This window comes from Humulus lupulus, chromosome 1 (genome assembly GCF_963169125.1).
Source record: "Humulus lupulus chromosome 1, drHumLupu1.1, whole genome shotgun sequence".
Classification (NCBI taxonomy): Eukaryota; Viridiplantae; Streptophyta; class Magnoliopsida; order Rosales; family Cannabaceae; genus Humulus; species Humulus lupulus.
The window spans coordinates 14,373,630-14,391,121 of record NC_084793.1 but is presented as its reverse complement, the minus strand read 5'-3'; the positions used below and the strand labels follow the sequence as shown (position 1 = coordinate 14,391,121).

The 17,492-nt window shown below is 36.5% G+C and overlaps 1 protein-coding gene across 1 annotated transcript; it reads right to left on the bottom strand.

Moving 5' to 3' along the window:
* Positions 1 to 12,614: 12,614 nt before the first annotated feature.
* On the bottom strand, positions 12,615 to 15,584 carry LOC133784737 (serine carboxypeptidase 1-like). The gene is made up of 13 exons (XM_062224041.1): positions 15,416 to 15,584; positions 15,179 to 15,294; positions 14,926 to 15,048; positions 14,737 to 14,839; positions 14,601 to 14,638; positions 14,425 to 14,526; positions 14,196 to 14,276; positions 13,866 to 14,108; positions 13,473 to 13,538; positions 13,258 to 13,379; positions 13,025 to 13,138; positions 12,865 to 12,910; positions 12,615 to 12,761 (listed from the first exon to the last, which is right to left on the bottom strand). Exons 1-13 carry the CDS (start codon positions 15,582 to 15,584, stop codon positions 12,678 to 12,680), a joined length of 1,407 nt encoding a protein of 468 aa, XP_062080025.1. The 3' UTR covers positions 12,615 to 12,677.
* Positions 15,585 to 17,492: the final 1,908 nt, after the last annotated feature.

Here is a 17,492-nt window from a genome sequence, read left to right as displayed (position 1 = left end):
TTACTTGGACAAATTCGTCGTAGTGTTCATCGACGATATTGTGGTGTCTCAAAGGATGAAGTTGAGCACGAGGAACATTTAAGAATGACCATGTTGCAATTGAAAGAGCATCAACTTTACTCCAAGTTCAAGAAATGCAAATTTTGGCTTTCGCAAGTAGCGTTCCTCGGCCACATAGTATCCAAGGACAGAGTTGTTGTAGACCCATCTAAGGTAGAGGTTGTGAAGGATTGGCCAAAACCTAAGAATGCGTCAAAGGTTAGAAGTTTTCTTGGTCTAGCAGGTTATTATCGGTGGTTTGTAGAGGGCTTTTCTAAGATAGCCACTCCGCTTAGCAACCTGATCTGGAAGCAGCAGAGGTTCAACTGGACAGATAAGTGTGAAGAGAGCTTCCAGTTGCTTAAGGATAAGTTATGTTCAGCACCAATACTTTGTGTACTGATACCCAACGACAAGTTTTTAGTCTACTGTGATGCGTCGAAGCAAGGTTTGGGTTGTGTGCTGATGCAGAATGACAAGGTAATAGCCTAGGCCTCAAGGCAGCTAAAAGAGTACGACTAACGCTATCCAACGCACGATATGGAGTTGCCAGCGGTGGTTTTTGCATTGAAAATCTAGCGCCATTATCTTTATGGAGAACGGTGTGAGATTTATACGGAGCACAAAAGCTTAAAGTATTTCTTCACACAAAAGGAGCTCAACATGAGGCAGCGCAGGTGGTTAGAACTAGTGAAGGATTATGACTGCGAAATATTATACCACCCGGGAAAAGAAAACGTAGTTACTGATGCGCTAAGTAGGAAAAGTTATGGAAATCTAGCAGCGTTAGTCGGAATAAAAAAGTCGCTCCAGCAAGAGCTGATTAATGCCGGAATAGAAGTAGTCATTGGTCAACTAGCTAACTTGTCAATCCAGTCAAGTTTTTTAGAAGATATACAGATCAGACAAAGGCATGATGACATATTAGTATCTCACATAGCTGCAGTTAAAGAAGGCAAGGCCACAAATTTCTCAATACCATGACAGGGGTTCTTGAGATATAAGGACCAGGTATGCGTGCCAAATGGTCATGGAATTAAGAAGAAGATTTTAGAAGAAGCGCACAATACCCCATAATCAGTTCACCCAGGATCGACCAAGATGACCCACGACCTTAAGGCATTGTATTGGTGGCCAGGAATGAAGAAAGATGTGGCAGAGTATGTGTCTGAATGCTTAGTATGCCAGCAAGTGAAAGCAGAACATCAGCGGCCTGCAGGCTTATTGCAACTGCTTGGTATTCTAGAATGGAAGTGGGACGACATAGCCATGGATTTGTGACAGGACTACCACGAACAAATAAGCAGCACGACTCAACTTGGTAGATAGACTAACCAAGTCAGCTCACTTCCTGCCTGTCAAGACTACGTATACAACAGATCAGTATGTAGACATTTATGTTCAAGAAATAGTACGACTGCATGGAATCCCTAAGACTATAGTATCTAATAGAGGATCGGTGTTTACATCGAGATTTTGGGGAAGCTTGCAGCAAGCTATGGGTATCAAGTTAAGTCTTAGTACGGCATTTCATCCTCAGACCGATGGTTAGTCCGAGCGTACCATACAGATTTTAGAGGATATGTTGCGCGCTTGTGTACTTGATTTCGGGGGATCATGGAGTAAGTATTTGCCGCTTATAGAATTCTCCTACAACAATAGCTACCAGTCAGCAATCGGGATGGCACCCTATGAGCTACTTTATGGAAGGAGGTGTCGATCGTCATTACATTGGGACGAGGTAGGAGAAAGGCAACTTCTTGGACCCGAAGCTGTTAGAGAAGCTTAGGATGCAGTAGAATTGATTAGAAAGCGTATGCTCGCTGCTCAGAACCGACAAAAAAGTTATGCAGATGCCAAGCAGCGTGATGTGGAATTCAAAGTCGGAGATCAAGTATTCTTAAAGATATCTCCTAAGAAAGGTGTGAAGCGGTTTGGGAAGAAAGGCAAGCTTAGTCCCCGATTTATAGGTCCTTTTTTGATATTGAACAAGGTGGGAACAGTTGCATATAGATTAGCCCTACCTCCAGCTCTATCAGATAGCCTTAATGTGTTCCTGTAACACCCCACGTTACTATGGCTGCTTCCTGGAATGACGACTGGCCCTACCAACCAACACGAGTCTTTCCAGCGTGCTTTGTCCTCACTCGCACGCTTCCTGGGAAAACTTCCCAAGAGGTCACCCATCTTGAGATTACTACAGGTCAAGCACGCTTAACTTTGGAGTTCTCAAGTGATGGGCTACCGAAAAGAAGATGCATCTTGTTGATATAGGTAGTACCCATCAATCCATTTAAGCCCTCTTCAATTGTGTAGTCCCATACCTACACAGTCTTAGAATCATCACACTTGACCTTCCCCAGGCGGTGTGGGATTGCACAACTTTACCCGGTCTTTCCCCTTACGGATCACGAGATTCTGACTGTCACAATCACCCCCCTTACGGGCCTGACGTCCCCGTCAGCCACACTTCCGGCTGGGTAGAGGCTCTCATACCATTTGTAATGCCCCATGTCACTATGGTTGCTTCCTAGAATGACGACTGGCCCTACAAACCAACACGAGTCTTTTCAGCGTGCTTTGTCCTCACTCGCACGCTTCCTGGGAAAATGTAATGCCCCAAAATCCCTAATGTGGTTTAATGGTTGGATTAGTAGGCCGGGAGGGCCATAATTTTTTTATTATGCCATTAAACTATTATATGCATGTTTATGTGAATTATATTATAATATGATGTTAAATGCATGCATGTGGGTCCACATTTCATCACAGGGGTATTTTGGTAATTTGGCCCGTTGAGGGCGCAATTGTATATTTGTATGCATGTCGGTGATCTATTGTTGAGGCCACATTATAATGTGGATTTTTTTGAGCCATTCGGCATGAGATGATCTTTGAGTGCAGATTAGCGGTTTAGTCATAATGAGATTAAGTTCGAGGCTCGGGGTGAGTCTTGGGGTAATTTGGTGATTAGAGCGTTGCTAGGAATTAAAGGGTAACGGGATATGAATTATTGGTATTTGAGAATTTTGAGAATAACAGGAATTGGAGGGTGTTAATTATGATTAACGAAATAGGCAGGAAATGACGATTTTACCCTTGGGAGCCTTTAGAAAACTTTAAATGACCTAGGGGCAAAAATGTCATTTCACCTTAAGATTGATATATTTAAGCCATTGAAGGCTGTAGAAGGTTGGCAAACAGAGCATAAACTCATCTCTCCCATACCTATTTTCTTCTCCTTTTTCTTTTGAAATTTTGAGTTGTTCTTGCGGATTCAAGCTAGGGAAGTGGATCTTGAGGGCTTAGGATTATGTTCCACCATTGAAGAGGATCCTAATCTGAGCTTGAGGTAAGTTTCTAGCCATTAAAACTCTAGCTTTGCTCTATTTTTGGTTTGGTTCTCTAGGTTGGTTAAAGGAAATTGATGGGAGTTTTCGGCTAGGGTTATGTAATGACCCACTAATCTAGACTATTTGGACCATTAACGAAACTATACATAAAATCCTTAAAAGAACTTACATTTGCGAAAATACCATAATTTATTGAATAACTTGCAAAATAAGAGTTATTTACAAAGTAAATACCAAAACGGATATGGGATCCCATTGTCTTTAAAACAAAAACATAATTTAAAATAATAAAACATTACATAATTAGTGCGGAAAATACATATAAAAAGACATAAAACCGAAACTACATCCTCGAATCGATTAACGCTCGGCCCCTTGACTCCATTCATCATCGATACACATCCTCCAAGCGTCACGAATCTTACCGCCTCTAAAGCTAATTTTCCTGCACATAAAACAGAAAGGAATGAGCCTAATGCCCAGTAAGGAAAATCTAACACAAAGTCATATACATAATTTCATAAGAAAACATAAAGACTTAACATAACACATATAACATACACTTATTATAATGGCCATTATTACTTGGGGTCCCATAGACTAAACAAGCATATGCCCATGGGATTAGTGGGGTCCTACTAGCTAAGTAGGTCATATGCCCATAACCCATTTGGGGTCTTGTTAGTCATATGGGTCATATGCCCAAGCCTACAAACATACACATATACATATCATAACACTTTTAATAACATAAAACATATAGATAACATAAGCACATAACATGTTGATTCTAGCCTATTTTCCTTACCAAAGTTACTGGGATTATGGACTGAGTTGGGACTTTTGGAACACTCCTAAAACCATAAGAAAGAGTGAGTCTAAGAAAGGAGATGAAATGAAAGAGATGGAAAGACTAAACCATAAAAACATACTTACCGACTTATATGCTTAAGAGCTTGGATTCCCTAACCAAAATAAGAATAAGGTTAGGGGACTGAGTAGAAGGTTTTGAGAAAGGAAATAACATAAAATACAGAAAGGAACTAGAGTTTTGGGTTTACCTCAAAGATTGCAAGATCAATCTAACCTCCACCGAAATACTATAGAACTCACTTCCCAAAGTGTTTGATAAGCTTATGATGTTTAAGCTTATAGTTTTTCCCCAAACCAAGTGTTTACACTCTCACACTCACTTAACACTAGCAGCTTCTGAACTTAGAGCAAATGGTGAATAATGGCTGGGTACTAGGTCCTATTTATAGAGTTTGGGAATGAAAATATCTTGATTTTACTTGAATAAAAATAATGGCTTTTTAGGTGAAAATCATTTGAATAATCGTTCAGCAGAGGCTGAAGACTCGTTCAGAAGATGCTGGACTGTTGAAGGAGTTTGAATGGCTGAAAGGAAAAGAATTCAAAAGTATTTGAAAACATGCTGGTGGAGGCGATATATCGCCCCCTATAGGCGATATATCGCCTGGACCTTTGTTCCCGAGGCGACCGTGCATCGATTCGTGTTTTCCGTATCTACGTGCTGCGATATATCGCCCCCTATAGCTGCGATATATCGGCATACGCTGAATATTTAAACACGAATTTACACATTTTTAGCTAAGTTTGAATGGAGTAAACAGCCTTGACTAAGCCCTCAACGTACTCAAAGCTGCTGACTGACCCTATAACATTCAAACTTTACCCTTATTTAATTTAATCCTCAAAAATACTTAATCCTTAATTACCATTCAAAACATGTGCTTAAAATCCTATTGGTTGATGTCTAAACCTTATAATATAATAATATAATCCTTAATATCAGTCACATTAATCAAACCTTAGGTTATACTTAATATTCTTAAACTATAGGTTAAACTTAGAAAATCTATAAGTACTACTATGAGTGTCCAAATAACTCCCGGTCTGAACCAAAAATCCAAAGTAACAAGGATAACACTAAATATACTATAATACTACTAACAATTAGCTAAGTAAAGTTCTTGGACTCTACAATTCTCCCCTACTAAAAAGAATTTCGTCCTCGAAATTTACTTACCAAATAACTCCGGATACCGGCCTTGCATGTCCTCTTCCAACTCCCACGTGGCCTCGCGTTCAGAACTATTACTCCATAAGACTTTGACTATAGGAAAGCTCTTGGACCGCAGCTGCTTCATCCCTCTATCTAGGATGCTAACCGGTCGTTCCTCGTAACTTAAGTCTTTCTGGAGCGCTATGGTATCATACTTGAGGACGTGAGATGGGTCTGACACATACTTGCGTAGCATCGAAATGTGGAAGACGTTGTGACTATCGGCTAGTACTGGCGGTAGGGCTAGTTTACATGCAACTGGTCCCACTTTGTCCAATATTTCAAAAGGACCTATGAATCGGGGACTGAGCTTGCCTTTCTTCCCGAACCGCTTGACACCCTTCATAGGAGATATCTTCAGGAAGACTTGATCTCCAACTTGGAACTCCACATCGCGTCGCTTGGTATCCGCATAGCTTTTCTGTCGGCTTTGAGCAGCAAGCATACGCTGTCTAATAAGCGTTACTGCTTCTTGAGCTTGCCTAACAACTTCGTCCATATAGCAACTCATAAGGTGCCATCTCGATCGTCGACTGGTAGCTGTTGTTGTACGAGAACTCGATCAGCGGTAAGTACTTGTTCCACGATCCTCCAAAGTCAAGTACACATGCGCGTAGCATATCCTCTAAAATCTGAATCGTACGCTCGGACTGCCCATCTGTCTGAGGATGGAAAGCTGTACTAAGACTTAACTTAGTACCCATGGCTTGCTGTAAGCTTCTCCAAAATCTTGACGTAAACACCGATCCTCTATCTGACACTATCGTCTTGGGGATTCCATGCAATCGTACAATCTCTTGGATGTAGATGTCTGCATATTGGTCTGCCGTATAAGAAGTCTTAACAGGCAGAAAATGAGCCGACTTGGTTAGTCTATCTATGACTATCCAAGCAGAATCATGCTGCTTATTTGTCTTTGGCAGACCCGTCACGAAGTCCATGGCTATATCGTCCCACTTCCATTCTGGTATGCTAAGCGGTTGCAATAATCCTGCAGGCCGCTGATGCTTCGCCTTCACTTGCTGGCATACCAGACACTTAGATACATACTCCGCTATGTCCTTCTTCATCCCTGGCCACCAATAGACTTCATCCCTGACGTCTTTCGGGGGACGGTGTACGAGACGGCGGCCTACACCGTCGACCACTACTAAGGCACCACCGAAAGGGACCTGCGGGCGATCAAAACAAGGAGCCCGGAGAGCGTGATGGAGTCTTCACTGGGAATGGCTCTAACAGTAAGCTGGCTTGACATTTTGTACTCTTTGGTTACAATGCATCACACGTTCTTTCCTTTTTTTTTTTCTAAGGCAGTTGCCTCTTTGCATTGTAGGGTGCCTTGGCTCTTCACCGGAGCATATCCAGGTCCAAGGCTCGCCTTGAGGACATAAGGGGCGAGCATCAGGCTGTTTTGGCTGCCCAGAAGAATACCTTGGCCGCCCTGAAAACTGCCCAAAAGCAGGAACAGGAGGCCAAGGATGCCTTGGCGGCCGCGCGGGCTGAGCTGGACGCGTCCCGCCCCAAGCTGGAAGAGGCCGAGGCTAACAAGGCCGCCCTAGCCACAATAATGGCCGAACTCGAGGAGGCCAGGACTGCCCGGGCCGCGCTAGATTCTGCAAAAACCGAGGCTGAGGAGGTTAAGGCCGCCTTGGAAAAGGAGAAGGCAGCTTCCAGCTCCGCCATGGAGGACATGCTGTACCACTGCTGGGTCTTCAACCCGGACGGTGACTTCTCCTTCCTAGGAGCGGATGTCTGGGAGCCCTTCCTGGAGGGGTTTAATGCTCGTCTTCAGCAAGAGGCGCCCTCTGAGACCGGGGAGACCTCCACAACGGCCGAGCAGGAGGGCGAGACGGCGACCTCAACGGAGCAGCCCGGTGGGGCCTAGGGCATTTCTTTTTCGAACACTTTTATTATTATTATTTTTTGTAATTTTTGTATGAGGATTTTTCACATCGAGACAATTGGCTTTATCAATTTTTGCTTTTAATTGGTTTATATCCTTTTGCCTCTATGCACTTCGGTAATAGTATTAGTTTGTTTATCTTTTTCTTAAGACAAGTCCTGGTTGCTCCCCGGACATTGCCTTGAAAACTTAGTTCGCGTTAATTCTTGATATAATATCTCGTGCTCTTTAGGAAAAACAACGATCAATCAACTTGAATTAACTTCTAAGTTTTAGGACCTGGTTATGTCCAGGACGTTAGTTTGAAAATTTAGTTCGTGTTAATTCTTGACTAATATCTTGTGCTTTTTAAGAAAAACACCGATCAATCAATTTGAATCAACTTCTAAGTTTTAGGACCTGGTTATATCCAGGGCGTTAATTTTGAAAACTTAGTTCGTGTTAATTCTTGACTAATATCTTGTGCTTTTTAAGAAAAACACCGATTAATCAATTTGAATCAACTTCTAAGTTTTAGGACCTGGTTATATCCAGGATAGGACTTAGTTCGTGTTAATCTTTTATCAATATCTTGTGTTTTTTAAGAAAAACAACGATCAATTGATTTGAATCAACTTCTAAGCCTTTAAGGCGACCTGGTTATATCCAGGCACCATATGCCCCCCAAGTAACTAGGAAAAGGTCTTTTGTAGTTACTTGAGACTACATCCACAAATATACACAATAATAAACAAAGATTTAATTCTTATTGCTTAAAAAAAAGTGGCCTTTAAGCCTTACAAGGGTGCTACTGATAATATTTCTTCAAATGAATAGTGTTCCAGGTTCGTGGGACTGCTTCTCCATTGAGCCGAGTAAATATATATGAATGAGGTGGAGAACATGAAAGAGAATGACTAATTCTTTATAGATTTAGCAAGAGTAAATATATATATGAATGAGGTGGAGAACATGATAAAGATAGTATCTATATTATCTTCACTAATTTGATAATACATAGAAAGTGCTTGACAAAATCTATATACTATTAGTAAACATAAATAAAGATAACAAGATGAAGAAATAGAGATGAAAGAAAGTAAATTACTCAAATATATAAACTTTAAGCACATGGTGAATAAAAAATACCAAACAAAGTCATAGTGCATATAGGATCATCCTAACCTTCCTAAGAAGGTTAGCCTATTATGCTAGACATTCTCATGAAATTCTAAAGAGAAAATATGATAAATGAGACTAAAATTTGGTAGAGTTTTGCTACCTAAAAATTACATGGTAAATGTGAAAAAAGAGTCCCTATTTATAGAGGGAGAAAATGACTAAAAAGAAATTAAACAACAATTTTGGGTTTACAAAATAAATCTGAAATATTAATAATAAAATATGATTTTGAAAAATCAAATCTTATTATAAATATTAACCTAGTTATTTTGGTGCATGGTGAATATGTATTTTTCTAAAATACCACAAAATATGAGCTTTAAAGCTCAAAGAGTAAAGGTGCAAGGCCCAAAGTGCACAAACAATTAGGCCAAAGGTGGCTGGTGGCAGCTAGTCCATTGACCTAGCCGAGCCAATGGGAGCGCGCCACGTAGGCGCTGGCTGAGGAAGAGAGGGGGCTGAACCGGGTCGCACGCAGGTTGAAGGTGGGTCGAAGGCTGCTGAAGGAGGCTGGCTTGGACGCGTGGTGCAATGCTGGCGCGCCACCTGGCGCTGGGAGAGTGGGAGGAGGAGGCTGGGCCTGGGCTATTTGGGCTGAAATTGTGGGCCAATATTCTTCAAAACTGCCACAATTTCCACTATATTTTCAGTTCTAATTTTTTCATTCTTTCATTCTTGCTTTCTTTTTTTCTTTGTTTCCAAATGCCAAAATACACTTTATTTTCTACAAAATATAAATAAATTAAATTAAGATCAAATATTTCCAATGTAAGAATATATCACATTAATTCCATGAAAATATTAATTAAAACTTAATTTATTTTGACAATTAAAATCAACAAATGTGCATTTTTCACCACTAATCACAACCCCAACTTGCTTATTGCTAGTCCCTAGCAATTGAAGCAAATAAAAATTATTACCAAGATGAATTAGTGAGCTAAATTATGCAAAATCATTTAACAAAATGTTTAGTGAGAATTTAGAAAATATTATTTAAAACTATCAAAGTTGTGATTCAAGAGTTTTGTGTGTGTGACCAAACCATATACTTCTTTCCAAAATTTACAACACAAACAATATTGAAAAATCACCAAAGAATAAAGTCTCAACTCCAAATCCTCACAAAGGTATTGAAAGTATTTTTATGGGAGATGGTTGACACTCTTGGAGTTGGAAATTTATCAATTAACACTAAAAAATGGATGTTATCGTTTTAGGATAAACAATGTTAACGAATATTGATCAAAAGATAGACTAATCAATTAATTGGAATCTAAATGACATAAGAACCTTCGTGATTTTACAAAATTATATTAAGAGCCAAAATAAAGAACAAAACAAAAATAAAATACGGTCACGCTCCTGAATTCGAACCCAAATCGAAATTCAATTTCCCTCTTTTTGGGACACTAATGCGGTCGCGCTAGGTTGCCAGAAATGGAAATCGAGCCCAGAGCAAAAGTGTTCTTCCCTAATTTCCAACTCTACGATTCCTACAAATTCAGACCCAGAATTCGACCAATACCAGTATTTTTCAGCAGGAATCCAAACTCAAAAACATAATACTAAGCCTAGGCAACAAAACCCAATACTCTTACTCATCACAAAACGACCAAAAGATAGCCACTAGGAATCACAACCCAAAGAACTCAAGAACACCATTTGGAAAAGGAAAGGACTGGAGAATTACCTAAATTCCCTCTGCCCAAATCGAAAACCCTGCTGAGATCCTTAACTTAGCAGCTCCTAATCCCCAAAGCACTCTCCAATCTTCGCCACAATTACACTTGACTTGAATTCTAGACAAAACCTCCTCAAGCTTCTATGTGCACACCAAGAGAGGAAGAGATGAGTTGAAAACGTGAATGCCCCTTCTCAAAGGTTGCTACCTAGTTAGTTAACCCATGTGGCCAAATGACCACTATGCCCCTTGCCCCATCTAACCCCAAGGGTCACTCCCAAGGGCATAATCGCCATTCGACATAATTCCCGCTAATCTCAAATTATCTCACATAATCCCAAATAATCTATCAAACCAAATATTCGTCAATTAATTCCTGCTACTCAATAATTTTTGGTAATTTACAAAATTACCAAAATACCCCTAAGCTCACCTCGAGCCTAGTATTTTACCCTATTGTGACTTTTCCGCTAACATGCTCCCTAGGATCGCCTCATGTCGGGTAACTCAAATATATCCACATAATAATGTGGTCACAATTATAAATCATACATATTTACAAATATACCCTCAGTGGGTCAAAATTACGAAAATGTCATTCTAATAAGAAATAGGTCCACATGCATATTTAGTACACTTAAACATGCAAGCGTAATCATATCATAATACAATTAACATAATAACATGCTCATAACACATAAGAACCTAATTAACTCAACTATTGCCTCTTGACCCCATAATCTAGGTACTAAGCCATATTAGGGAAGTTGGGGGTTACAATGTAGACCCTAGATACTAATCTTTATTTGGGACTAGTCTTTTTTTTTTTTTTTTTTTTAAATGAAACTGAATTTCATTGAAGAAAAAAAAAAGTGAGTCTCACAACCTGGATGAAAAAACGAAAAGGAAAAATTCCTCCAAAAAAAATATGTTTTAAGTTTCGTATCTTATAGAGATATGACAACTAATTTATGAGCAACATAGATTAGAGACACTCTTAGAGATGAATAACAAACTATAAAAAATACATTAAATAAAAAACTTTACACCAAAAAAGGATTGTTGAAGAAAGCTAAACCCTAAAATCAATGCTACAAAACTGGTCTCGTCCAAGGTCTCCAACAATAGACTACTTTAATACCTAAAACAATCTACAAAAAATAAAGTAATAGTGAGTGAACAAGAAATTAAGAATATGCTTAATTGAATTGGGTGTTAAAAATTTTACTTAAGTCATCCCTTCAACTCAAAAAAACTCCAAGAAAAAATTAGTGATGTAAGGATTGTTTTGAAAATGATCACAGGAATACCCTGCAACCATCTTATAAATAACACATTAATAAAAGAAACAACTTTGGATTTTTCTAACCAAACTACAAAAAGATATGTAAAAAAATAAAAATAAAAACGAGTACACTAAATAATAGTAATAGTTTGAGAATATTGCTTTGAGTAGAGAGGAAAATCAAATTAGGGATCCTCCTCTCCTCATTCCCCTTTGGAGACAATCTTAGCATAACCTTAATGTTCTTCTTGGTATAAGAACATGTTTTTCCATATTAACAAAAATAATATAATAAAGTATACTTTTTTTATAAAAAAAAATGAAAGACTTAAAAAAGACATATTTATATCAGTAGCATACTTTTAATATTTATGTAATTTTATCACAAAAAATATAAAATTATATTATAAGTACATAAAGCCGAATTAAGTTGCTTAATATGAGGACCACCTCATCTCAAGTCAACTAATTTTTTACTATTGAACCATATGTCTAAAAAGATTACATGTAATCCTAATCCTTGATATAGACAAAGTAGCAAGATCGTTATAATTTAATCTTTATATTCTGACAATTATTAGTATTACCACCCCTACTGAATAGTGAAATAACCCATGTTTTTTGTGAACTCTTCATGATTGAGTTTGAAATTAAATAAGAAATAATTGTTCGATCAAAACTTGTCATTTGTTGTGGTCTTTTTGTTTGGACTTTAATCATTTTGTTAAAATATCCCATATGAAGTCACGTACGTGGAGACAATGTTTCACCAACTAAGGATACTATATATATATATGTGTGTGTGTACCATGATCAATTAACATGTTTTCTTTAATCCAAATATAAGATATTCAATCTAAAATAATTGGATAAAATCTCCATCCAATAACTGAAAAGATAGCCTCATTTTCAACTTATAATAACCCATTTCTTTATAATTATTTTTCTTAATGGAAAATAACTCTTGAAGATTATAGATATACTTTTTTATTTTTCTTAATGCCTTCCGGTTATACAGCTAATTTGGAAGAGGGAGATTTTATTTATTTGGTATTGTTTCTTCACTACCCAAGCCAGCCCTTTACATCTTACACGTGGTAACATTTTAAATGATAAGAATAGCAGTCTTTCTTCGTTTTCTCTCCTATATTATTCTCATTGATTTTTCATAGTTTCTGTCCAGCCAAGAAACGGCTGTATAGATCCAATGCCTCTCGTGGCTTGTATTCAGGAACAGTATGTCCAGATCCCTGAAACCATTTAACTATCGAAAAGAACTTCAAAATTCAACACTGGTAAAAGGAATGGAAAAACAGAATCTGTATTATCATAGTTGTGGTTTCAAGTATGGACCTTTACGGTTGCAAAGATGAGGTCATTTGCGTAACCCTGGGTATATCTGCAACCTCAATGAGAAAGGTAATCACTTTAGATTCATGGGTTTTCCATTGTTGACAAATTTGTTCATAAATCAACTTAATTATATATATTTTTAATTAAAAAAAAGATGTACCCAGCGATTTGTTTATTGGAGACCCAAGGCCTCCATTCATCCACAATCTCATAACCCACTGATCTTGTCCAAGCTTCACTCCCAGTGTATGGGACACACATATCATGATCGCCACTGCCAGACAAATTCGATCAGTGTACATAAAAGATAGCAAATCCATAATACTAGCACCAAGCAAGCACAAACTGTGAAAAGGCTCTAGTTTAGAAGAGGCATTAGGCTTGGAATAGTACCTGAAGATAAGTGCTCGGTATCCCCTAGAGGTGAGGATTTTGTGGAACGGAATCATGCTTCCAGCATCTTGGCGATATGAGATATTGCTTGTACACAATTCCCAGCTAACCACCAAGCTCTCCTGCTTGTCCAACAATGGGTAGTACTGATTTCAATGCCTGAACAGTTTTAAGATTCTGATAAAGGTGATTATCCAGTAGGAAAATCAAATTACCTGTGCTACATGAAGTGCTTCTCTGACTGTTTTGTTGTTCAACCATGTCGTTGCAATCTCATCACTCTGTAGGAGTCAAATTAAGGGAGCATATTACGAAGTTGAATTCCAACACAAAGAAGCAGGAAAGGACTGGAAAATATCATCTATTATCTACTTCAGATGAAAACTAGAGAATAAGGACATATGGCAGAACAAAACTCTTTTTTTTTTTGCAGAACATAACAAGAACAGGCGAAACTGATCAGCGGTTTTAGAAAGGACATTTTCATGCCATTGGTTTTTAGTTGGGACGCAAATACAAGTGAAAAGAGAGGAATGAAACATTGTAGTATGAGACTGGAGCATGATTTCTCTCGGCCTATTCAGAGATCTATTATTGAAGCAACTCACAGTGCATGGAACTTTGGGGCCATTAAGAAGCTCAGGCCAAGTTGGGACTCTTCCTTCTCTAACAGGAGCTCTAAATGGCCACGCACGACCAAACATCCTCGTTCTTACAGCAAGAGGCCTTTCAGTCTCACCTAACTGTCTGAAGCTGGATGGCAGTTTAGATTTAGTAGCTGTAACCTCTCTTAATTCTGGTTCGTGATAACATGGTTCAAGAATGTTGTATATGTTCAATCCAGCTATGACCTGAAATTAATTTGAATCTTTAAAGAAAAATTCGACAAATGACATTTTTTCCCAAAGTTTCTGTACATAGGAATAGTTTTATGTTACCTCATGAACTTTTAAAAGCTTGCGGTAACAATTAACATTGAGAGGAATATAAAAGTTCCCTTTACACTCGGTTGTTACCTCCTGTAATAAGCAGCATGGTTTGTTTATCACAAGATTTGGGGTGAAAATATCCCAAGAAAGAGAGCAAGAGTTTTGAGATACATGTACTTATTTCCTTAATTATTGTGATGTCAGCTATAGAACGCTCAATATCAAATGAATAACCCACCTGAAACAGGTCATCTGATATCAGTCCCATTCCATGGACAAATGGAACCAAAGCATTACCATCAAACACTTCATCAGTTACTCCATTTCCCACCAGATAACCCTGTGCCAAGTGAATTTAGGTTAAGACAATGTATGTGAATAAGTTTAACTTAGTCAATCTGAAGAAGCATATACCTTTAAGTTAATCTTGGGTGTTGCACCAGCATCAAGTCCTGTAACAAATCCAAATCCACATCCAAAGTCAGAGTTCTAGCTTTGATGTGAAATCAAAGAAAAAAACTTTTGTTGTTAGTATTTTTAACTAAAATACCTTTCACTACTTCAAAAGCAAGAGTAGGCACATAAACTCCAGCATATGACTCTCCAGCAATGAAGAAAGGATTTTTTTGGTACTCCGGATAGAGTTCAAACCACTGGTTGCAACATAAGAATTTACTGATATGAATTAGTATTTTTGGCAATTCATCTCATTAGCCAATTTTTTAAAGTAATTTCGTACCTTGAGAAGAAATATGTGGCTATCCAATGCAGTCTTTTTATCACCAGTTATATAGTCGCTACTGTTTTTTGAGTAAGATAACCCAACACCAGCAGGAGAATCCAAATATATAATATTGGAAACCTGAAAGTGACAAAAAAAGTGCAAATAGTGTGATGTTTCAACTACATTAAACTCGAGACTTACACAATCAGTAGTATAAAAACTTGCTCTTGATACATAAATTAACATTAAATTTCAAAAAGTCTTAAACCTTTGACCAGCTGTATGGATTAAGGTGCAGTTGGGGAAGGCTTCCATCGGATTTTGCTGCCTCAAAATTAAATGGACCTGCAAAATATATAATAACCACTTGTAAAACAAACAAATCTGATCAAAATACTGCATTTTTAAGTCTTTGCAGCAAAACCCAGTTGGTAAAAAAAATAGAAATTGATATGAAAAGGTCACTTATGAATTAAAACATTGTAGCAGGTGAGGGTCAGTTGACGTATTCTTACAAGAGGCTTCATAGACCCTTTAGGCCATTGCGCGTGAGATAAAGTAAGAACTCGTACAGATGGTGGGAGAGAATGTCCAGTTAAGTGTTGCGTGAGTGATTTGGCATAATGTTGAGGCGATTGGTTGGTGCTGATGACATTTCTGTTGCAGGTGAACATCGTGATTGGGTAAACGTGCACTTTTTTAGGCGGATCTTTGATAAGCCACAGTGATTATACTCAGCGTGGGCGTTGAATTTGATCAGCAAATTTATGAATTTAATCAATGCACTATTATTAAATTTTAATTTCTCAATATTATTAAATTTTAGTTAATTAAATGTATTAATAAATCAAAATTTAATATCATACATATAGAATATATAAAATTAAAATAATATTTAGATTCAGTTGAACCAATTGTTGGGGTTTTATGCCCTAATTAAAACTCAAATTCTTTGTAATCTCATTTTATTATCAATAAAAGAATAGAAATTATTTTTTGACTTGGCTAATCACTTTGTTCACATATTTTATTTTCATGATTATTTGTTTAATATAAACTTCTATTAAATCCCGAGCATATAGTTAATCTTATTTATAGTGACGTAATCACAGTGGAATATAAATATGATTATATGTTCAAAATAAGTTAGTCCTAAGATTAGTGAGTGCACATGATTTACACTGAGACATGTTTTAGGATACAAGAGTTAGAGAAACTGAAGGAATGACTCTTTAATTCCGCTGCGTATAATGTAAGTATTATATTCATTGTTTCTCTTTGAATTCAATTTTAGAAACATGTTTTAGGCTATCTTGTATTAATTTGTTTAATATTAGATATACATGAAAATAAATAAAGATCCTGTATAAATTTTTCCTAACAACTGGCCCCAGAGCCTTTGGTAATCTTTATTTTCATGCATGAACATGTTTAAAATTGAATTATTTGATATGTTTGAATAATTGGATGGTTTTCATGTTTTTATGAAGCATATTGATTTTATGTTAATTTTAGCAATTTTTAGGTTATTTTGTTGTGTTTTCTATACTATTAATTTTTATATATGTTTTATTTTGTGTAAAACATGTTAAAAATTAATTAGAAAATAGTTTTGGTTTGAAAAATTGCTCAAAATAATTTTTTTTTGCACTGGCTCCCATGCGCGCACGCACCCCAGCCCCACGCGCGCCACCAGTAGCCCAGCCAGTGAACAGTACCCGTACGGTACTGTTCATCAAATTTTTTTTAAAAGAAAATTAAAAATTGTTGAAATTTGTTATTTATAATCAATATCTTTTTTGTTTTATCATTTAAAATTATTATTTTTTAAATAAGATACTTTTGTTAGTTGAGATATAAATGATTAGATATTTTCTACAAAGATTCAAATTCAAATTTAAAAATAGACTAACAACTTAATTTTAAATCTTTTAATATATTAAAATATTAGAATTATGATATCAGATATTTAAGATATTTTCATTTAAATTCTTGAGATTTTTATTAAATCTTTATTTGAAGATATAAATATCTTTTTATTCTATAGTTTTTAATATTTAAATTATTTGAAATTTGAATATTGTTAGTTAGATATTTTTATGGATATTTGAATTTGTTTAACTATTTTGAAATATTTTAGGGTTGTTATAACTATTTATATATTTTTTAAATGGTTAAATTATTAGCTAATAGTTGTAAGAACACAAGATATTTTTGGAAAATAGTTAAGATATTGATTTTAAAATTTAAAATTGGTTAAATTTTGAAAAATATCATTTTTTTCAGCCAATTAATAAAATATATTTTTTAATAAATGAGATTTAAATTAACTTTGGTTAATTGTTGATAAATCTTATTTAAATTAAATTAATATTTTTTTTTCAAATTAACCTAAAACCAAGTTAATTGTTGATAAATGAAATTTAAATTAACTATTGTTAATTATTGATAAATTTCATTTAAATTGACTTATTTTTTTGTAAAAATTTAATTAATTTGAATTTTTTGATAAATTCAAGATAATTAATTGTGGTATTTTTGCATAAATTCATAGAATTGCTCATATAGTAACATGATTAGGC